The sequence below is a fragment of the Streptopelia decaocto genome (assembly GCF_964273445.1).
Source record: "Streptopelia decaocto genome assembly, chromosome: 8".
Lineage (NCBI taxonomy): Eukaryota > Metazoa > Chordata > Aves > Columbiformes > Columbidae > Streptopelia > Streptopelia decaocto.
This window is the reverse complement of record NC_138662.1, coordinates 4,241,588-4,265,168: the sequence shown is the minus strand read 5'-3', so window position 1 is coordinate 4,265,168 and position 23,581 is coordinate 4,241,588. Positions and strand designations below refer to the sequence as shown.

Sequence of the window (23,581 nt, the reverse complement as noted above, 5' to 3'; positions counted from 1 at the left end):
TCTGTGGAGTTAGAGAGAAGCTGCTAAATTAATGTATACTGTGATTAAGTTATAAAAGACGTACCCATCATTAACCAATTGACATAAGATAAACACTTTCTGACCAACTGCAAAACAAGCGGATATTTTTCAAGTTTTAGATCCTTCTGCATGACAAGAGGGAGACAGAAGATTAAGTGTTGGAAAAATTATTTTGCAAATATAATAGGCCCAGGCAGGATCTCTTGGCAAAGCATATTTTAGTAACGATTTTGCAAGACCAGGTGTTCTACCTAAAGGTAGGCACACCGAATAGGGCAAAAAGCCCCTGCTTATATCTTCCCAAAATCCTGGCCGCAATTTTCCTCCCCTGTTCCCCATTGGTTGTGTACTTCAGGGTTTACAGACTACCCCGACACATACAATACCCTTCCCCTTATCAATCTATTTAAGATATGGATTCCTGGTACTTTGGCTACACTTCCCCTAAATTAACTTGTCAATACAGGTATCAGTATGTATACAGGTGTCAGTACATATTCCGGAAAGAGACTATGTATTATATTAAGAATTCATAGTCCGATGTTTCTCAGTCCTTCCCCCTTAAATTAGCTTGTAAATACAGGTATCGGTATGTATATAGGTATCAGTATATATTCCAGGAAAAGACTGTGTGTTACATTAAGCATTCATAGTCTGATGTCTTTTGCTCCTTCCCCCTGCTGGGGTCAGGTGCCAGGTATGTAAAAACAACAGCTCTTCGTTAAATGTTCCTTACATTAAGTAATACATTGTTTAGAAATAGAGTGCTTAGTTTTTATTTAACTAATAATGTATTGTAAGAAAGAAACGAAACAATTATAACTGACATAATCAATTATTTCTTAAGTGTAGATGTATGTCAAAAATTTCAAAAATTGTAATGCATATGTAATAATCATGCGAATATAAGCAACCCAAGAGCATCCAGTCTTGGGAGCACTCTCAGAGTATGATCCCCAGTGCTCCCCAGTGCTGATAAAGAATGTTGCTTAACAGCATAATTGACTCTGCTGTTATTTCTCCATTTCAACAGTATAATTGACTCTGTTGTTAAATTTATTTCTCTGCTTCAGCGTAAATGCCTTGCCAGGTGTTTGCATCCTCTATTAGAAAGGATTTCTTGGCTTATGCTGCAAGAAGGAAGCCTTCAGTTGGTACAGAGAGCAGGGAATGGGGACTTCCCTTGGGAATTCCAGCTCAGGAGCTGGTGTGACCGAGGAGGGCCGGGTGAGAATGGCGCACGGGGTGCAAGGGGAGGTGCAAGCAGGCCGCATGGCGAGCCCGGGGCCCGGCCCCGCTCTGCTCAACGTGGCCCCGGAGTCGCTCCGCGGGGGCACCGCCCCGGCGGCGGGAGCCGAGCGGTTTCCCGCACTTTCAGCGCGCGAGACAGCCCCGCCCCGCGCGCGGCTCCTCCCGCGGCCGCGTGTGGGCGCCCCGGGGACCGGAGCTCCGGCTCTGACCGTCCGGCGGGGGAGAAGCGCCGGCGCTCATGGCAACGTGGCAGGGCGCGCTCGGCCTCGGTCTCCTCTGCCTGCTGCCGGCGGCCGGTGAGTGGGGGGCGGGCGGTGCCGGGTGCTGCGAGCGGCGGGGCGCGGCGCTCACGGAGCGCTGGCGGGTTCCGGCGTCTCCTGCTGAGGCGGCTTTTGGGGGCTGCTGCCGGGATCCTCCGCGGCCGGGGCTGCTTCCTCCTGGGTGGCCCTGCCGAAGCCCTGGGCATGGGAGAGCCCCTGGCTTCGAGCGGAGACCCCTCGGCTCAGCCGTCCCGGCGGTGACACGACCGGCCCACCCGAGGGGAGGTGGTTTGTCACAGGCCCCGGGGTGTGCAGGTGGTCTCCACACCTGAACAACGGGTTCTGGTGCGGGTTCACTGAGAGAAGGTTACACTGGAAGTGAGGTAGGTTTGTGTTCATACCAGTGTGTTGTTAGCAGCAATTAGCGTCCCAGTAGTGACTGTGTGGACCCATCTAATGAGAACTGTCTACTGGTAAACCTGAGGTAAGGAGAGGGGAACGATGGACCACAGAGTGGCTGCTGGTCACTTTTAATGCTTCCCATTAAACCGCTTCACCTTTTCACCCCCAGGACAGTAAATTTTAGCCCTTTAGGGCAAGATAATATAAATACTTGGGTGTTAAGTGAGGATATTGCATAAACAGCATTGCTTATATAAGTGCATTTGATATTTGAGTTCGTTCAGAGTTACCAGATGCTGACATTGATAATAGTTGGTTTTTTTTCAGCAGCCCTATGTGCAACTATATTGTTATTGTGCTTAAAGGAGAGAGCATGTGGTCTTCCTCAGTTTTGTCATGTGATGAGAAAAAGTAGATGTGATCATAGAACTTGTCAGAAAAGGAGAAGCACTCTTGATGTTGTATGTGTCAGTGGCATCGCTTTATCTGATGGATCAAATGTTGCACAGACGTGTGCAGGAAAGGTGAACATGATCTTTTGTGGATATGCAAGAGGATGTTTAACTTGGTCAGAGTAGTAAAATAGAACAGTTTGTCTGAGAGCTGAGCTAGAGCATGGCTGAAATGGTCAGAATTTTATCTCTTAAGTGCTTCAAAAGGTGAGCATCAGAAAAATGGCTCTTTAAGCTGGTTTACAGTGATGGTGCTGATGCAGCTGTACGATAGAAGTTTTCGTATTGAAATGGTTGGGGACCCTCAGTGGAAATGTTCTAGTAGTTCTGCTCTTGAGGTGGAACTCGATCACTTTGGTAGAGGGTTTTTGTGATATTGTTTGTGTGAAATCATCAGGTTGCTGTTCTGCAGGGCAGGGCAAACCCCTCAGTAGCAGATATATCAAACAGGAGGTCATTTCTGCCTCCCTCAGCTTTAGCCCTCATGTTGTGCGGTGTTGGGCATACACTGGACCTCTTCTGAGGAGGCTGAAATCATTAATGTGGCAGAAAACCAATCGGGGGAAAAAGTCCCACAAGCCCCTCGTTGATTAATCGAATCAGTTAAGGAAGAGTCTCATGGCTGCCACATCTGATGGAAAAGAGAGGAATAAAGTTATTTTATTGTGCTGCAGTAGCACATTTGTGAGATGGGGTAATTTTGTTGGTTGCCTTGTTTTGTTCGTAATTTCAGAAGGTATTTTGGAGTCGGTTTAGCTACCTCTCATTTCCTTGTTGGCCATACGGAAAGGAGAGAGTTGTTAAGTGATGTTGTGTGTCTGCAGAGGGAAAATTTAGTGAACCAGACAAAACCATGTGTAAACACATTAGCAGAAGTCATGGAGTATTGGTACAGTTGTTTCTCCTTGCTTGTGTTTAATAAACCTCCACATTTACCCCCTTAGAACTTTTTTTGTTCCTTTTTAATGTTGGCTGAAATATTCAGTTATGTCTTGGTGCCAGAGAGTCAAGACTGAGTTTTCAAGTGGCAAAATCAGTTTAAATGTTTCAGGAAATACCCCTTACTTTTCTTCTGAAGGGACATAAATTTGTTGTCTTTGTCTCTTCTCATTTGCTTTCTCTGAACAACTACACCTTAAGTAATTTGAGCTTCTCGGATGGAATGTGGTTTAGTAGCAAAACATTGCGGCATGTTTTGATAGCGTGATAGGAAGGAAAATGAGGAATAGAAACCAGCTGCCAGCAGCGTTTATGACTGAAAACTATAATGATACTCTTGCTAAAGATTCTTCTTGGGAAATGCTTTTTGCTTAAGCTTTGGGAAGTATTTTTTTTGTGACGGTTGGAAGCTTTTAATGTGCCGTTCTTACATTGCAGTCATTCAGGCTTGAGAGGGCAAAGAGAGAGAGAAAACAGCCAGTACTATATAGAATATATCAGACCAATGGAGTGCTGAAAAGTGTGGGATGCGCCCCAAGAAACCCATCCTAGTATGTGAACATGTCAATTTCCTTACCACTGTAGCTGCACTGGTTGAAGCTTGCAGAATGCTACTTGACCAGTTTTAATCCTTGGAATCTGTGTTTTAGGACATCTCTGTTTTATGCCATGGATTAACAGGATCAGGATTTTCTGTGAAGTAAACAAAGCAGCAGATAGAAACAACCAAGTCATGTGGAAATCCAAATCTACAGTGAATGTGGTTTTGTTACACCTTCTGCATTGAGTCAAATAGCTAGGAAAATGTATCATTTTCTTCTAACTGATCTTAGGGCTTGTGTGGGATTTCTGACAGGTCTGGCTGTTCATGTTGCTCTTTGAGTCTTTATAGTAATTTGGTAGCCACCAGCAGATGAAGTGAAGGGAGCATCACCAGTATCTCATCTCATCTCAGTATATTTGCATGGAGTTTAGTCCTTTGTGTCTGTGTGAACAGTTGGGAAGAGCTACTTGACGAAGATGAGATACTTTGTGTGCAAGGAGCAAGTAATTTGCCTTTGCCGTACTCTAAAGAAATAATTTATTTGTAAGACCTAACCAACATACTTGAAATGTAGTTAAATGTTAACCTGACTGGTCAGTATGAGAAAGAGACTTTGTATTATTATTTCTTTAGTTACTAACTATTGGATTTTATCTTTTTTTCAGTTTGGGGTGAGGGTTGTCTGCAATATATTAATCATCATGGCAAGACACAACCTGCAAAATCCTGTCCCGACTTCTGCTGCGGAGATTGCAGGCATCAGTACTGTTGCTCGGATGTGTTCTTGAAATTTGGTGAAGAACAACAATTTCGGTGTAATCTGCTTGGTGGAAGGTATGAGGCAAAGTGAATGTATGCAGCAGGTTATAATTCTATTCTCAAATGGCAAAAATACACATTTTAATGGTTAAAAACTCACGAAGGGACCTTTCAGGTCTGTATCTGGCTGTATCAGGGATCTATATTAATGCATGTAGCTTAGCTGTAAAATGGAATGAGGTGTGCAAATCAATGCGTGAACTGGTGTATGTTTTCATTAGCATTTTCAGATACTTTTGGCTGATTTAATTAATCTTTGAGGATGACAAAAAATATTTATTCTCTTTTTAATGTACATTACCTTTCATAAGCATTTGGAATTTAGCCAGGTACTTCAATAAGTTGTAAATTCCATTTTTGAGATGAATTCTCTTACTACAGGAGCACTGACTTGAGCAATGTAAATTACATGCGGGTTTTTTCGGACCCTGATGATGACATTCCTGGCCCCAGGTAAGGCATGCAAAGTCTCAGCTTTTAAAATGATATTTATTTGCAGGTTCTTCGTTGTGCAATTAATACATGGTCATAGAAAATGAAAAACTGATTTGTGTGTTAAGAATGTGAAGCACTCGAACTCTATGTCCATGTAGTGATACCTGAAGCAGCAGATATGAAGAAGACGTTGCATTGTGCTGTTTAGATCACAACGATTGCTGTGTGTAACAGTCTGTATTATTACTGGAGGGGAGGTTGTCCTCTAAAGCATTAGCATGTGTGCTCTGTACTTCTATATACTGACAGGTTATGTCCAGAGTAGCTCAGTAAGAGAAGCTGCTTTTGTTTGAAGCATCTCCTTGCTTTATAGCATCTTTTGCGCTTAGTTTTTGTCAATATTTCTTGTTCTATTTCAAAGTATGTTCTTTTAAGCCTGTGCGCTATGCTGGTGATTACAAGACTCCTGCTGTAGAACGTTCCGATTTTTCACAGCGTGGAAGACCACAAAGCGCGGACAAGGGTTAATTCTGAGCTATGAGTATTTGAGACATCGTATTTTTGAATAACTCCGGGAAAAAGGGACCCGTGGATGTTGCACAGGAGCCCCGGCCGTGGCTGCGGCCCTTTTAAAAGGGGGCGGGGCGAGCGGAGTGACGTGCGCGGGGGCGGAGCCGGGCGGCGGGCGCGGGGAGAGCGGCGGCGGAGGCGGCGAGCATGGGGTGAGCGGGCGCGGCGGGCGGGGGGACCCTGCGGCACCGGGAGCCTTGAGCCGGCGGGGCCGTGGCAGCGACATCGCCCCCGCCTCCTGGGCTGGGCGGCGGGTGCTCGGGGCCGTGCCCGTTCCGTGGCACAGCGGGTGGGAGCACCCACCCGTCCCGGGAGCTGCCCGCGGTGGGAAGGAACCTGGTCCCGGGCTCCTAGAGGCAGCGCTGCCGTGGCAGGGCCAGGGCATCGGTGTGAGGAGGGCACATGAACGTGGTGGATCGTCTTTTGGCCCAATAGCCTTCCACAAGGAAGGAGTTGATGTAAGGAATATTTTGGAGGAGGGATGGCCCATCTTCTCTGCTCAGCTGATGGGCCTGTCTTAAATATCTTCAAATGGTTCACATACAGCAGGCATGAGCCTCATCTTGCAATCAGTGTTCACTTCTTGATGCATTTTTTAGTAGAAAGATATGAAAAAAACTTCCATTTCTCATCTTCGTGGCTGCAGAGATATTGAATCTGTGCGAGTAATAAAGGTTAAATGTAAAGAATGTAATAACTATTTTTTTCCATGCTAGCAAGCATAGTTATTAAAAAACACAGAAAATAAAAGAAACAAAACCAAACCAATCTGCACAGTTATTAAAGGAATTGTAACCAAGGCCCACAGTCCATAAAGGTGCATTTGTAAATGACAGAAGTCACTTAGGAAGTAGCAGCTAAGTTGCTTTTGTTATCTTTGTTTTCAGCTGTGGAATGTCTAAATAAAGACAGAATCATTGATGTCCTTGAGAAAGCGGGTCATTAGTGATTTCTCTTACCTTTCAGTTACATTACAGCTTTGAAAAAATAATGTGTTGTGCAAAGGCCTAGACTGAAGATCAACCTTGCTTTCTGGTTAGGCAATTTTAATAGAAAGTTGGTAATTATTCATGAAGTACCAACCTTGAAAAACTAACCGGATGTGACTCCAGACCACATCCACATCCCAGAACTTTCCAAAGTGACTAATGACGTTAGGTGTTCGATTTAGAATGTTTCAACTTTGGGAATTAAAGTGAGTGGGACCTTCTGTGACTGCGGTCAGTGGGACATCAAGTAGATTTCTGTTTCATTACAGATTTTGCCCAGGTTTTTGTGTGGTGGTGGTTTGTTGTTGTTGGGTGTTTTTTTTGTTTGTTTGTTTGTTTTGTTTTTTGTTGGGTTTTTTTTTGTGTGTGTGGGTTTTTTTTAACCATGTAGTAAGCTGTATTCCTTCTGGAAGAGTTGTCCCCGGTTTCTGCCTGCAAGGTATACTCCACCCTCATGGTCCGTGCCAGCTTTTTCAAAAGACAGGTTTTACATTGCTTCTTGATAATTATGTTTCATACTTTACTGTCTGGAGAGGAGGGCTGGTGTCAGTTGAGATATTTCTTTGTATCTCCAGCAAGAGGAGCTTAGTCTTTAAAGAGTTTATAACAGGAGGAGATTCAAGACAGGGCAACTTCCTTTGTGCCTCATGAGTTGCAAATCTGCCCTTCGCAGGGAGGAGCTGATGGTTTCCTGGATTAAGGGTCAGAAAGCATTTAGTTCTGCATTCTTGCATCTTGCTTCTTCCTACATTGCTACTACTCTGGTACATTACTCATAAATCCTGGCTTTTAAAGAGAATTTCACCTCTCTGAGGGCTTATCACAGACTGCATGAGAATTTGCCACTGGGCTGAGTGAGCTGGGGTGTCTGTTCTCCCTGCTTGCAAAACCTGCCACAATTATGCTTTGATTCTGTGGGGCAGTGTTAGGGAAGGGTTCATGGTGGTATGGATCTTCTTCCTTGGCTTGTCTAGATGAGGAGTTTTTAGTTTGCTTGTGCTTTTGATTTTTTTTTTTTTTTTGCCATGTTTATTCTGGAGTCTTCTGCAGAAGTCCAAGTGAAGAAGGCACCAGTTTTTTTTTTAGTAGGTTTCTTTTCATTAGTATCCTTTAATGTTAATATCTTTCAATATTTAATATTTAGTATCGAGTGCTGTTGAGGTGCTTTGGGCAACTCTATTAAGTGTTGTTCACAGTGCAAGCAGTTCATGTCCTATAATCTTCTTTTGGATGTTTTGAAGACAATAAATGACATTCTTCAGAGCGTCTTAATAATGTACTTTAAAGTACTTGGAAGCATTGTGCTTCCCAGACACTGCATTTGGAAGCAAATGTAAGTATTTTAGGAAGAGTATAAAAGTCAGCATTAACTCAGATTTGGGCTTTTTCCATTGTTGCTTAATTCAGAAAGATCATTCAGAACTTTTAGGTCAGAGCATAGCCATAGATTTCATACCAATGAGCTTATTAAATTTGCCACCTTTTTTCCTTGCATGTAAGATGACCATACACAATTTGTACAATTTCCACTGGTAGTGAATGCATTGTGGCAAGGATTTACTACTGGAAGGTGTTTCACTCTTTTGTTTCCCTTTTAATTGGATTACTGAATTTTCCCCTGATCTGCTCTGGTTTCAAAGATGGATTGTGAGTAGTAAGGTTAATTTAGTTGTTCTTCTCCTTTCATTCTGCAGTATATAGTATTATTGCTTTAGGAAACTACGAAAAGCAGAGCACCGATTTACTGGAACCGCAATTGACATGCATTGGTAACATGGTTATTTAGCCTTGGTGTGCCAATTTTACAATAGTGACTCTTACTGGAAAAGGAGATTAGATGACTCATATCCATAGTTCAACTAATTATGAAGTATTTGGATGTTTAAATAGTTGAAGTGATTCAGAACATCTGTATCACAGTTACAGAAGGAAATAATGTAGCTGGGGCAACTGATACCAGTTTTTCTAAGCAGAAATCATTCTGATTTTTGTCATGGGCTGATCAATGTGTTGTCTTGTCTTGGTTCTGCTTTTGTGACACGGACACAATCCATGTCATTCTGCCCACCTTTGTCTGAAATGCAGCATCTGTAATAGTCTACTGAACTGGTAAATGTCTAACTCTGGAAGATGTGGTAATCCTAGTTTGCTATCTATTAGTTTAGGTGTTTTTAAGCATGTTTTCTCTGTAGACAAAGTAAAAAATGCTGTGATATTGAACTAAGCCCCATCTCTCCACCTCATCCCTTATCACTGTCACAGATTTCAGTTTACACTTCATGGTGTGTTTGGCATCTTCAATAGGTTGTCAATGATAAAAAAGAATTAGGAAGATTATTCCTTGGAAAAGAACTTCTAGAAATGTAAGCAGTCTCTATTTAATGAGCAGAGGACTTGTTTTCCAGTTTTGGTCCTTAATATTTTCTGTAATAAGTGAGTTAAACTGCATACAGAGCCTGTTCTGTAAGGCTTGCATTCAGACATGGGCTAATCTCACTAAGGAATGTAAGCTTCTTGTCTGGAAACAACTGAGATTTGGATTGAAGCTATTAAAAAAAAAAATGTTCTGTGTTTTTAGTAGCCTGAAAAGTAAATATAAGCTTGTACAATTTGTATTTGTAACGTGTATTGTAGAGCATTTGGTTTTGTGTTCACTGTTTTCTCAGTGAGGAAGCTACTTAAAGCTGACAAAGCAGTTGTGAGTTGCCATTAGTGAGTTCTCGGCTGCCTGCTTCAGGCAGGGGGTTTAATGCTTGTGTAGGTTCATCTCTGAAACCGAGATGGAAGGAGAGATTGAAAAATGCTGTCACAGCTCAAGAGACAGTTGTGCGCGGTTGGGTTAGTGTGTCCTTCTAACTACAGAAGGCTGCTTCATGGCAAAAAGCAAGACAACCTGGCCTAAACATGCAAAGACGCAGTAAGATTAATCACTTGGATTACGTTCCGGCGTTCGTTTTTCTGTGGTTGTGTACTTCATTGACTGTATGTACTTACTAGAGTGTTCCGTCTTCTATCTCTGTGGGCTTTGCTATGCCTCTGTGCAGTGTAACTCTGAAAACAGTAAATTTTTAGCATACAGGTTGGGTCTGGAGATAGCTTGTCAAACAGCCCCAGGCAGGGTGATGCTCAGAGAAGGATCCTGCAGCCCAAGAAACAAGAGTCAGGTGCAATTGTGTTTTGAGTGCAAGATGTTGTCTGGGACGGGGGGAGGTTGAGCACAAGCTGAGGTCTGGAGTTTGCCATCGGTGCTCAAGTGTTTGCTACTCTGAAATGGTGTTGCCATCAGAGGAGGAGTGAGCAAACAGTTGCCATGCATCTAGATGCCAGCTGCAGCTAAGCCAGGACAGTCCTTTTTGGTGCCCAACGTGGGGTATGAAGGGTTGGGATAATGACAGATCTGACCAGAGCGTGTTAAACCAAAATTTGTCGTATGCATTTATTAATTAGTTAAATAGTCCCTGTTCACAATGTTGTTTTGCTTGCCCACATGGCTGTGCTACCTAAGTTCTTACATGCTCTATAAATTCCTGGTGGTGCTGTTTATCACCTCTGGGAGAAGAATTAGTGTTATCATATTTCTGTCCTGTGTAATATTGACTTATGATATGACAACATCTCTGACCAAATGGTGAAGCTGGGATTTGTGTATGGGATTGTTGTCATTCCCATCCCTCGGGCACCACCTCTTGGCATTGATTAGTAATCGCATCCAATCCATGGGGAAGGTTGGGTTGGGGATACTTCCCCCCACTCTTTCACCTCCCCCTTCTTCGGGCTAGGTGCAACAGTGTTTGAGAATTTTTAACGCCCTGGGCATGTTCAAGCCAGCATGCTCTCATTGCTATGTCCTCTGAATGTATGTCAAGTTATGCTTAGAGTTACAAAAGATTTTGGTTTTTTAAGGATATCGCTCAGAGGTTTGTCCTGAGAGTGGATGGCCATGGGTGGCATGGCACCTGGGAGAATATAAGCAGTTATCTAGAGAACTTCTCACCTGCAGTGGTTTGGAGCTACAGGACCCTGATGAAGTGATAGACTATTTAGAAGGAAAATGCTGTGGCTGTTCCTAAGAGGTACAACTTACCACACTCTCTACTACTGTGCAGCACCCTCAGGGGAAGGGAGGGAGAACAGACTGACAGGCCCTGCAGCTACTCCCGTCCTCTTGCCAAACACTGCAGCTACTCATACCCAGATGACAGGCACGTGGCTACTCAAACCCAGGTGACAAGTACTGTATCTGAGCCAGAGAACCAGCCCGTGTCTGTACCAGTTGCCCCTATAGAGAAAAAGAAATACAGAAAAAAATCAGTTTGCTTGGTGAGGGATGATGATGAACCAGGGTCATCATGAGAACAGGAAGAAGAGGCAGAACAGGAGATAATCACTGAATCCCCATCCCTGAGTGAAGTGTGAGATATGTGAAAAGATTTCAGCTGCTGTCAGGCGAGCACATTGTTACCTGGCTGCTCCGATGCTGAGATAACGGGGCTGGTAGCTTGGAATGAGAGGGTAAGGAAGCCAAGCACCTGGGTTCCCTGTCTAGGGTAGGGGGCATTGACAAGGCAGTTGGGAAAAAGACACAAGCCCTCAGCTTCTGAAGGCACCTTCTGTCAGGCATGAAGGTACCCCTTTAAGGAAGATGTTCCCTGTCACCCAGGCAAGTGGACCACCATGGGGAGAGGTATCCAGTATCTTAGGGAATTGGCGGTGCTGAAAGTGATTTATAGTGATACAAATAATGAGCTGTTACCCACAGATCCAGGTGAAGTACTGTGCGCGCAACCCATGTGTCAGAAGTTTCTACAGAGTGCACCGTTGTCGTATGCCAACTTATTGGCAGTAATGTCCTGGAAAGAAGGTGGGGACAAATGATGGATGAATTGGCTGGCCAACTCCAGCAATATGAAGAAAGCCTGTGTTCTTCCATACAGGCTTGCATCTCAGCTGTGGAGAAACAGCCAGACATGCTGAGAAACTGTCCCAAGAGTTCCGGTGATTTGAGGATAAGTTCTACTCCCCACCTGTACATACCAGTATCTCAGATATTAGGGGTAGGTGTTCTTTGTCTCAAGAGGGAGTATATAAAGGGTACACACAATGGGGCAAAGTCTGGTTTTATCTGCGTGACCATTGGAGGGGACATGAGGACATGGAACGCAAAACCTACCTCAGTCTTAGAGGCATGGGCGCATGAGTTGTAAGGAAAAACAATCACAACAGGGGGTTCTGCCAGGAAAAACAGTGCTCCAGTTTCCAGTGGGCAGTTCTCCAGACAGAGTAGAAGAGCTGATCTTACCTCTGATCCCCTTGAAGGGACTTCTGATTCATTTTTACTAAAAGTGAGTAATGAATACCATGACTAGGACTAGAGGGGCCCTGCCTTCAGCCAGTTGGAGGAGCGGGACAACAGGTTTATTGGACTGTGTGGATTTGACGGCCTGGCATGTCAGGCACACAAGAGTACAAGGCTTTAGTTGGCATCGGTGCACAATGTACCCTAATACCATCAAACTGTGAAGGGGCAGAACCCATCAGCATTGCTGGAGTGACTTGGAGATCCCAGGAGCTGACTCTATTAAATGCTGAAGTGACTCTAACTTGGAAAGAGTGGCAAAATCACCCTACTGTGACTGGCCCAGGTGCTTTGTGCACCCTTGGCATAGACTACTTCAGGAGAGGGTATTTTTAAGGACCCAAAAGGGTACTGGTGGGCTTTTGGCATAGCAACTGTGGAGACCGAGGACTTTAAACAGCTGTCTGCCTTGCCTGGTCTCTCGGAGGACCCTTCTGTTGCGGTGTTGCAGAGGGTCAAAGAACAGCAGGTGCTAGTTGCTGAGACTACAGTGCACCAGCGGCAATATCACACTAACCAGGACTCTCTGATTCCCATCCGTAAGTTGATTTGTGAACTGGAGAGCGAAGAGGTGATCAGTAAGACCTGCTCACCCTTTAACAGTCCCATGTGGGCAGTGTGGACGTCCAGCGGAGAGTGGAGGATAACAGTGGACTATTGTGGCCTGAATGAAGTCACGCTGCTGCCGTACTGGGTGTGCTAGAACTGGAGTCAAAGGCAGCCAAGTGGTCTGCCACAGCTGATACTGCTAATGTGTTATTCTCAATTCCTTTGGCAGCAAAGTGCAGGCCACAGTTTGCTTTCACTTGAAGGGCATCTGTTTTCCTCATCCTCTTCACCATGGCACTGGGTACAGGGAAAGGAAAGTGAACGGTTGCCATGGGTCTAGTTGCCAGAGGCAGCTAAACCATGAGAGCCAATGACCAGAAGGGCCAATTCCCATTAAGAACATATGTAGGCCAACATGTTATGGTAAAGCTGCCTTCCGCCGGCATTGTACCCATGATGTTGGCAAAGGCTGGAGGCCCATGTGCCTGGGGTGCCCTGGATGGGAGTATGAAGACCCGCCACATGAGTGCCCAATGGATAATCCCCAGCTTCTAACCCTAAAGCCCATTTTCAAAGGTCCAAGGCCTAGCTTTATGTTTTCTTACAGGGCAGGACATGGAGATGCAGGTCACACTAGTGCTCTTACTAGTGACAGGAATAGTGACAGATACAGACTACAGAGGCTTGGAGGTCTGTGTTGTATTCTGAACATGTCGTTAAAGATGCAGGATCATCTTGACAAGCTTGCAAAGTTGGCTGAAGAAACAAATGAAATTGCTGCTGCATTGAGACCAAGCAGGTTAGGAACGGTTTTCAGTATGTTTGGGTTTCTTTCTTGGGGTGGTTAGCTAGTTTTCCCAGTGATTAGAGTTGCAGTTATTATAGTTTGTATTGTAATAAGTTGTATTAAGCATCTTGTAAGTCAGTCTATATTAACTGGAATATACCCCCTTGAAAAAACCATATGGGATAATTGATTTACCTGATTTAAACTTTGTGTTTCTAACTTTCATGTATGTGATGACATGTGAGCGATGTGGGTAAAGAAGGAGGTGTGTTTTGTGTAAGAGCTGGGTTATATGGTAAGCAAAGCTGGTGGGTGTAAGCTACTCTAAACTTCCTTTGATTGCAGTTTCAGTGTGTTTGGCAAGTCATACACCAGGTTGCAATTTGCCAGAAAAAATCCTTTTTAAGAAACTATTTAAAACATTAACTCTTTAGCCAAGCTAGTTCCTAATTAGTTACTTAAATCTGCTTTTCAGAATTAGTATGGTATTGACAGTAGCAAATTCATAGTATTGCAGATGTTGTTGAGGTGGGGAAATTTTTTGCAGTACTTAACTTTTTTTTTTCTGTTAAACTTGTTCTGTTAATTCCATAGACCACTTCAGAAAAATCCCTCCCATTGCCTTTATGTTAGTCTAAAATTTCAATTAGGGTGAGTGGTAACATCCTGTATCATTAAAGTGGGATAATAACAGTAGGAGGGAAACTGACTCACTGTGTTTGCCTTAAATGTCCATGCCTGTAATCAGTCTACATTCTCTTTTTGCCACTGAAGGAACATTTTGAATTTATTTCTTATCTGTAGAAGCAAGAGCTTGTTGTGTTGAAGGCCAGTTTTTATGCTGAGCGTCCAATGGACTTGCCTGAAATTCTTGTGACCTGCCTGAAGCTGCAGTGTTAATTCTTGCACCGTTGATGAAATACTTTAGTCCCGCTGAATGCAGCCCTGAGTTTTTTCTGCTGGTTATGTGCGTATTTTTAATGTAGCAGTTACCTATAGCAATTAACTGTCTACAAAGTGTGCAATAACATATTTCCTGGTAAACTTCCCTGGAAAGTTGTATTTTTAGTTTGCACTACAAAGGAATTTATGTAAATAGGCATATTTAGTACAAGTGAAGTGTTCATAGGCCAAGAAGAGATCCTTGTATACATCCTCCATAATACCCTGCTGGATCCGGGTGTCTGAGTAAAACTACAGACTCCAGGAAGTTCCCTCCCTGCCACTTTCTCATACAGGTTGTTTAAGAACCTGTTACATGTTACTTAAAGAAATCGAGATGTTAGCATCCTTTAAAAAAGTAGTAATTAGCTTTACTTCCTGTAGGTCTTGTGTATGAAATTAAAGTTTATTATTTTGGGCTTAAAGTAACCCACATCAGCTTTCCATTTGAACAAATATAAAAAGGACCCATTCAGTACATATTTAGCAAACTTTTTCTCAAAAGACTCGTGTATTCTCTTTTTCTGTAGCACTTTTGCAGTTGCAGGGCTCCTTGGCTTACTGTGGCATTGTTGGTCATGGCAGAGCCCCTTGGCTGATGCTCAGGGTCGCTGGGCTGTGCTCAGCTGCTCACGGGGGATATGGCTCAGGGTTGTTCAGGCTGCGGGTGAGCAGAGGTGGCTCAGGCATTGTGTTGGGGGGCTCCTGCTGTGAACTTCCCTTCTCTTTGAGGGTACCCAGAAAGTACTATGGAAAGTCGTGACAACAGTGGCATTTGATGGGTGTCCATGCTGGAGCAGTTTAGCAGTTTACAATTAGTGGTTACTTGAGCTGGTACCACACTGATGGGTTAACCAAAATGAAATGAAACCATTTTCTTCATGTTAAGGAGCTGTCTGTGGGCAGGACCCTTGGAGGGACACTCTCAAGTGCTAACTGAAGTTAACATTTGTCTGAAAGACCAACGCAGACATTGCTGTTCCAGCCCACACTTCACTGCTTTGTGTCGCTTCTGAAATGACTTAGTTACTCAAACCTGCCTGTCTGATGAAACTACTGAAGATTTCGTAATTTTGAAACCATGCTGTTCAATCTGAGTCTAAACTGCCTGTTGCCTACCACAGGAATCACTGGACCCTTGTTTCTTAGATATTTCTTGATCATCCAGAGTTCTCATTTTGGGAAGGGAGGCTCTGGGTTAAGTGGCTGGAGCAGGCCATGGCTGGCACCAGCAATTAGTGTGATTGCACCTGTACTGTGAGGCTTAACTCTTTGGTGTATATTTTAATTGTCCACATGTGCTGAAGTTCCTGCAGGCCAAAGTCCAGCTGTGCTAAAATAGTCCGGTCAGTCTATCAAGTGCTAAAGTCACACTCGTGTTTTCCTGTGAGTGTTAACCTCACAGGAGTTTACTTTTTGTGTAATAGTAAATGTTGGTTTTGAGTCTCTAGCAAAGTGGTTCTTATGTTTTGAATCTTCATGCTAAAATATTAAACTGAGGAAGTGTGTTGTTTGTAAAGTTATAAAAACTAATCCCTCTGAAAGACTCTTAGGAAGTCATATTGCTTTTTCTTTAAAACAAAAGAACAACAAAAAAGTTTATTTTCCTGCTAAGCTTTAGAGGCAGTATGTGGCATTGTATGGCTGTGACTAAAATATTGGATTTATGGGATCACCTTAGTCAGGGGATTTGTTTGGTCATGCCCTATACCTGGGTCAGGGCAAGTCTGGACATTTACCATTCTGACGCATTTCTGGGAACTGTATCCTCTTCTGGAGCAGTGAAGAATGATACGCCTATACTAATTTTTTTTAGACTTTTAGGAGCGGCCTAAATTATCTTCTGAAGTCTTTCCAGACCTCCCTGTGTTACAGCCATTACTCAGTATTTGTAAATGTTTGTTCTTAAAACCAGCCATGCTTTTGAAAAGGACCCTGCCAACATGTGTTTTCGTAGCATGGAACAAATCTTGGAATAGACTGAAACTTGCAAAATAAATAGGCTGCTTAAACTACTTTTTTCAGAACTAAGTGATCCTGTTGTTGTTCATTTGGGTATTTTTTTTCTTTTTTAGAGACAAGAGTTGCAGTGTGCACTATTGTCATGAATGCATAGATAGGCAAAAACTTCCTTTACAGCAGGGCTTACAAAATGTCTCCAACTTAAGTGACTCAAAATATTGAGGTTTTGAAATATGTTACTGAAATTGAAATTTGGATATTTTAAAAGGCCTTAAATACACTCAAAGAATTTTACATTTTTTTTTCCACTTGACAGTGTTTGAGAACTCTCATATTAACAGCTGCCTTGAGAATTAACTTCTACAAATGAGTTTGATTCTCTCATTTTAATATGTCCATTGCAGCTCATTAAGTACCAAAAAGGAGTAAAACAGGCACCGAGCACAGAACTCCCTTTTTGTGAATTCGTACAGGTTTTGAATAATTAGAAGGCTGTAAAGGGAAGGTGAGCCTGCGAGGAGTGCTCGTTACACTTAAAATTTAGTGCATTCCAAAGGTGAGAAAACAGGGGTAGAAGTGGAGCAGGCCCAGGAAAGAGAGCGGTGGTGGTAGGAAGGGGCAGGGGTCCTCTCTTCATATTCACTTTCTCATGATTTTATGAGAAGCTGCGGTTTATCATTGCTGCAGTAAAACTGCTGTTGTGTTTGGTTTTGTTCTCAGTTTTGTTTTCTATTAAATTATTGGCAAAAGTTAGCTGTTCTGTGAAGAGAAGGAAGCAGGAAATGGCAGTGAACGAGCTCAAGCTGTTTATAACTGTGTGTGCTTTATTTAGAGCCTATGGTATATATAATGTGGGAGTCTGGAAACCCATTCAAACTGTGATGCCAGAAGAGCATTCTGATCTGGTGCCGTGGCCACCCTGACTTCTGAAGTTTGTTTGCAGAACGCAGGGTGTAAAGTGTGGGGGGGGGTTGTTTGATTTTTCTTTTTTTTTTCTTTTTTTTTTTCTTTTTTGGTTAACCATTCAGTGGAAGAATCTTTAAGCTACAATCTTATGTCTTGTCTTTTTCATTTGTGTGTAGTGCTAACAGTTGGTAATTAAATTATCATTTAATGTGAATATATTTTTTCCAGGTGTTTTAGGAGTCTTTTCAGACAGATTCATCAAATGAAAGCAATCAAATGAAGTAACAGTTCTATTTAAGAAAGGAGTATAGGCTTTCTAGAGTTAGCACACTGCAAAAGAGTCTTAATACAATAACTGGAGTATCTTACAACCTGAAGCTTAGATGGTTCACTGAGTAAAATATACTGAGCACCATTCTGGCCTCGCTTGAGTAACATCTTCTGTTACTGTGAGCCTTCCTGCACTTTTCTCAGCAGTTTCACTAGTGGGATATTACTGAATGTTCAGGAAGGGGTGCTCAGTACTGCTGGGGCAGTAAAAGGACAGACGTTATTACAGTAAGGTAGTCCCTGGCCATTCAGATGCTCCAAAAGAGTATTGCTAGTTTTGATTATCAGTGGGAATGGTTAAAAAAAATATCGCAGAGCTCCACTGTTGAAGAGTGGTGCAGCAAGTTGATAGCACACACTGTTTTGTTTTCCATGTCACGCTGCCTTCTGCTGTTTCACTGTATTAGTCTGCATGAGCCCAAGCGCGGGTGGGAAAATTATGCTTCTGCTCTAAAGCAGATGATAAAATGCCTACAGTAATCCAGTTGTGTACACTCCTTAGAAAACTTGGGGAAGAACTGACTCCCGTCTGTTGTTTCACTCACTGGGCTGTTTCTGAAGGCTTATAATTTGGTCAGCAGTAATCACAGAGTGTTTCAGTGGGAAGGACTGAATCACGGTGTTTACACACACAAAACCACACTCTGAAGTGTACACACTTGACACACCTGTACTTTAAATATGTGCCTCCATTTAGCTCTTTAAGACACGTATGCAAATGTCATCTTGCTGTGGTCATGTCATTTTATCAAAGACACAGACAATGATGAAAGCGCACAGGGTGTCTCTAACAACTTGGTGAAAATAACTATATGGTGGGGTTGTTTTCCCCTGAGCTTTGCTTTTGTTGCTTTCCTTATTAGAGATAGTAAATAGGCAATGAGATATGTGCTTCAGTAAAGAGAAAACTTTATTCCAAACAAGCAAATGGAGCTTATACTTCAAACTGACCAATGTTTATATGCTGGTGGTGGGCTCCTGCTGTTTTCTTCTCATATTACAATGGAATTGGGTAAAGATAAGGGCTGTCTGCCAGTTTGCTGCTGTGCTAGTTTATTTAGGATGAGTAGACATTGCTCCACTTTGTCGGTTTTGTCCATTTCTCAGGTTTGTTTGATTTTGCCCAGCCTCTGCTAGAGTTCAAAGCGGGTCATTGTCTGGAGAAATGGAGAATCCGAACTGTCCTTGTCAGGCCTAATGTCTTTCCTTCAAACAATAATTTCCTGGGCATAGTTCACTAGCAAAAGAAGTGTTTTCCTTCTTTACTGGGGAAAAAGCCCAAGGAAGAACCTGGAAGACCTTTTTCTTTTGTTGTCTCTGCTATTGTTGCTTGGTAATAATTGTGTGTAATGGAAATATTAACTTCCCTAGTGAGAGAGCTTTCTCAGGTTGATACAGAAAGCAGCAAGAGCAAGGAAAATGCTGTTGTCACTCTGAAAGCAGCAGTAATTGTAGTTAACATTGATTGTCATGCAGTTTCCAGAGGTGTCCATAGGTTGTTACAGATATTCATGCTGTTTCTTGCAAACATTGCAGTCAATATGGTTAAGTCTAATGAATTAATCCGTCTGCACACTTCTCTCTCTTTCTCTTCTTCAGTGTGTATATGTATATATATAATTAGTATCTAATAAGGACCCTGTATAATTTATCTGAATTCCACAAGTCACTCTTAAATCTAATCAGTTTCCACATAAACAAGTATTCAATGTGTGTTTTCAAACCAAGTTGATGGATGTTTGCTGTTGGCCTCATGGACAGCAGGCAGCCTGTATTTCAGGATGCGATATTATTGTGCGTGTTTATCTCTCCCCCCTTCCTTCCCCTCCTCTTGAAATTACATTTCTATCTTCCTTTCTATACCAGTCTTGTAAGAGAAGATATTTTTGTATGGAGATGAGCTGGGTGTGACTTTACTGGGCTGAAGTGAAACTAGTGCTCATGAGAAAGGGGGGAGCACTTAAATGCAACATAGTTAGGAAGGCATTTGCATGTGCAACTTAGGATACTGTAAAGGTGCAAATAAACGTGACAAAGCATGCGCACATCATTACATTTTTCAGCTGTGTTGCAATCATCTGTTTGCTTTCCTGGCAGTGTTTCTGACCTCGCTTGTGTGACTTCAGGAGGCTGCAGCAGTTCCTGTTTCAGACAGAAATGCTTGGGTGCAGTGACTGTAGGCAATGCACAGCATCAGATTGAGTACTTGAGGAGAAATTCCATAGCGTTCATTTAGTACATCACAAAATCAGTGCACAAGTTAGTTACAGTTAGATAAAATTGTTGCTCAGATTCTTTAAAGAGATTTGAACCAAGCTTTTTCTTCTAGCTGTTGCAGAAAGAGAATAAAATTGATGGAACCTCTCTTAGGGGAAAAAAATGTGTTTTAAATTGAATGTGTTTTATATGTCAATGCTTAACCCTCAGTAAGCTGGACACTGAACATAAGTTGCTCTAGAAGACTGAGGTGAAATCTTCTGAATTTGGACTAAGGATAATAAAGCGCTTTGCCTCTTTTCTGTCAGTGATTTAACCTTACAGTGTTATTGATGCTCAAAAACAATTTTCACATTTGGTGGCTGTTTCATAGCCAAGTCAAAATTGCTGGAGGTTCCTGAGATGTGTAATATTTAAAGCTGTTAACAGGAAACTGAGTGGGGAAAAAACGTAAAGAGTTCTGTAGCCACAATCTCTATGAAGGAGCAAAAACAGGATGGATATAAAACTGATGCTTTACTCATTATTTTAGAGCTGCTTGTTCATTAAACCTGACTTCCTGCAATTGTTCCCAAAACTGATGCCTGGTTCATTTTTTAAGAAATAAAAATGCTGGGGACTTTGCCATCTATGGAAGAAGGGTTTTATTAATTTCAGGCAGTAGGAAACAAATCATGTGAATTAACACTTAAGAAGGAATTGTCACTAGGCATTTAATGCTTTACAGAAGCTTTACATCTGCCTCCATCATTTGGTACTCACTATAAAGGTTAAAGCTGGTGTGATCTTTGGCCCTTCCATACGAGGTTTCTGTGGTTTAGCAGTGTTTCTGTCTCCCATAATGTACTGTAACATACTTGCTGTTGCAGTAAAGTTGGCGAATTTCAGATCTTACAAACCTTGTGAAACGTGGCTTCTAAAGATGCCAAGCGTGAGGGACTAGAACACAAGGAACCCGCCAAGAATCTGCAGCGTGTAGGGGTTTGCTCAGTACCGAGATCATCTCAAGGTTGGGCTGGGAGCTTTTGCAAATGTGCCAAGAACTCACCGTCACCCCAAGGTCTGGGGCGCTTCATTTCAGACACTCCTGGGTGTTCAGAGCAGTCCAGTAATGCTTGGAAAATCAGGTCATCAAACTGGTGGCTTTGAAACCTTATCGCTGTAGCCTTTTGGAACACAGTTGCACTAAAATGACAAGAGTTGCAGTCACACTAAAACAAGAGGGATCAGAGACTCACGTTGGGTCCTTTTTCTGTACCGGGGAATGTATTCTCTGTCGGATTGGTCAACTCACTTGCAGACCTGACCTCACCTGGCGCTGCATTTAACAATTGATTCTCGTTTGAATGCATGAAGTAGGAAGAGTAACAGATTGGGGGAGCAGCAGTGTGTTTGCTGCAGAATGTTAGGTTACGGTAAAGGGTAATAAATCTGCGTGAAAGACTCTTTAACTACTTCTGGTGGTATCTTTTTTGCAGTTTTGGAACCTTTGTTGCGATTGGAATTGGTATTTTTGCGGTGATTGCAGTTACTCTTATTCTGTGCCTCACCTGCTCATGTTGCTGTTTGTATAAAGCATGTCGAAGACCACGGCGTAAGTACCTGTGTGGTTTTTTTTCTTTTTCATATATTTGAACAGGACTTTTTTTTTTCTTTTTTCTGGAAAATTGTGTTCTTATAAGAGGTGAAAATAATCTTGCATTACATCTCTGCTACAAAACTTGCAATATCTAAACATTAAAAATAAGCAGTTTAGCTGCTTCAGAATGTGAAGTTGCAGAGCAATGTTTTGGGATATTTTTGGAGGAGTTAGAAGGTCTCTTTCCCCACCCCCTTAATGTGTGGATTTTCAGATTTTTGTGTGTGTGTTTTTTGTTTTGTTTTTAAGTGAGTGGGGGATAGGCTTAAATTCAAATTGGTTCCAAATATCTTAAAAATATGCTTGAAAAATATGCCACAGGCCCAGGACTGCAACAGTGCAATCTTGAGCAAAGTCTGTAATTGTAGCATAAAGAGGAAGGAGATCTTGAAAACAAATTATTGCAATTTATTATAAAGTGTTATATCTTCTCCCAGTAAAATAAATGAACCAATGATGCAATGTCAGCTCCTACCAGAACTGATGAGCTAATCTGTATTTGCCTTTCTGACTGTTATTTGAAGACAGACCTACTAACATGTGGGTGCATTAGTGTGTAGACAACATACAAAAGGAAACTCACTTGGGCAATCCTGGTAGGAAGCTCCTTACTTAATAAAGGAGATCTTTGTCACCTTAATCCTTAAAAGCCAGTCACATTTAAAAATGAGCAGTTTTTCCAGTCTCATACCAAATGATAGATCAGTTGGCTGCAGGATTGAGTTCCGGGTTTTTGAATGGTCCGAGATAAATTCTTTGCTCTTCGTGGTTGTGAAACAAGGAGATAAGTTGGCTGCTGTCCCGGTATGCAAGGGCTCTCATTACCAGCGAGACCACTGGTGGGATAGTCAGAGGCACAGGTTTCTAAATCCTTTGTGGAACTTCAGAAATGAAATTACCCAGATTTTGAAGAGATAAATTGATCTGAAGAGAGAGCATTTTGTACATGACTGTTGTTGGCTGTCCCAGGTGATCTCCTAGAACCACCAGCACTAACCATGTTCCTTCTGCTTGTTTGTAGCTGTTGTCACCACCACGACGGCCACAACAGTGGTTCATGCTCCATACCCCCAACAACAGGGAGTGCCACCCAGCTACCCAGTCGCCCCGTATCAAGGATACCAGCCGGTGGCCATCCAGCCACAGCCGGGCATGCCGGCAGCACCCTACCCTGCACAGTATCCCCCCCCTTACCCCATGCAGCCGTCAGGACCCCCAGCTTATCATGAGACGATGGCAGGTAAGGCAATGCTGGGTGTTCCTTCATCTCTGAAACAGCTGAAGAGACAGTCACTTTAGAGTCCATCTTCTATTACTTACATTTATTATTTTCTTTGACTATATTAAGTAAATGTAGACAAATTATGTAAAACTGGGGTTATGGTGGATGCTGTGATTCACCCTTGCTGAAACTTCCCCATCACCATTTCTGTGTTAAGCATGGCAAGAGGAGATGTACCTGGAGCTGTATTGGCAGTCTGGTGGCATATCAGACTGTCAGTGGATCCAGTAGAAAGTTTTACTAATTCAGCTGAAATTTCATATTAAGATCAAACTCCAGTTAACATATGCATAGTAGTTGAGTGTTTCTACACACCCTTTCTAATCTAATATTTGCTAGATGTTTCAGTCTATACACAAATGGCATTTTCTAGTAGTTCATCACTATGTTTATAGAATACAGAGTCTCTGATCAACTTCAGACAAGTTTGCTGATGACTAGCAGTTAGAATTATTGGAATCTTTTTTCTTCTGCTTTCGTTCTTTCACAGTATTGTTTTCATGCAGCTTCATTGTTGCTGTGACTAATTCCCACTTCCGCTGGGAATAGCTGTTCTCCTGGCTGTTCAGAGGGGCCAGAACTCGGCTGTTGTCTGTCCCAGGATCTTCATCCTCTCACAAAACTCACCGTTCATCCTTCTGAGTAACAAGCAAAGCGTGGTCCTGAAGAGTAGACACTGCCCTTAGGAACTAACTCTTTCATGACAACTCAAATGTAAAATACCTGTTCATGGTCTTAGGTAGAAATTGCACAATAACGATGTGCAAACCAACCCCCCCATGTAAAAACACTGACTTGGCAAGCCTGTTGACTTTATTTTTCTGTTGAAAACTCTGAAGAAGCTGTGGGTTTTATGGGATTACCCCAAAGCACTTTGGCCTCATCTTTATCATGTGATGGAACCAATCAGCTTTGCTTCTCCTACTCGC

The 23,581-nt window shown here is 42.6% G+C and overlaps 1 protein-coding gene across 2 annotated transcripts in view; it reads left to right on the top strand.

Annotated features, from left to right (window-relative positions):
• The first annotated feature begins 1,425 nt into the window (after nt 1-1,425).
• SHISA5 (shisa family member 5) overlaps nt 1,426-23,581 on the top strand; it is a 25,963-nt gene continuing 3,807 nt past the window's right edge. Inside the window, exons 1-5 of one of the 2 annotated variants that reach the window (XM_082059974.1) lie at nt 1,426-1,568; nt 4,535-4,703; nt 5,070-5,141; nt 21,210-21,325; nt 22,392-22,610. In XM_082059974.1, the coding sequence (XP_081916100.1) occupies nt 1,511-1,568; nt 4,535-4,703; nt 5,070-5,141; nt 21,210-21,325; nt 22,392-22,610 (634 nt within the window). In that variant the 5' untranslated portion in view covers nt 1,426-1,510. Of the gene's footprint in view, nt 1,569-4,534; nt 4,704-5,069; nt 5,142-5,791; nt 5,846-21,209; nt 21,326-22,391; nt 22,611-23,581 lie in introns of those variants that run through there. The other variant, XM_082059975.1, reaches the window with a different exon arrangement.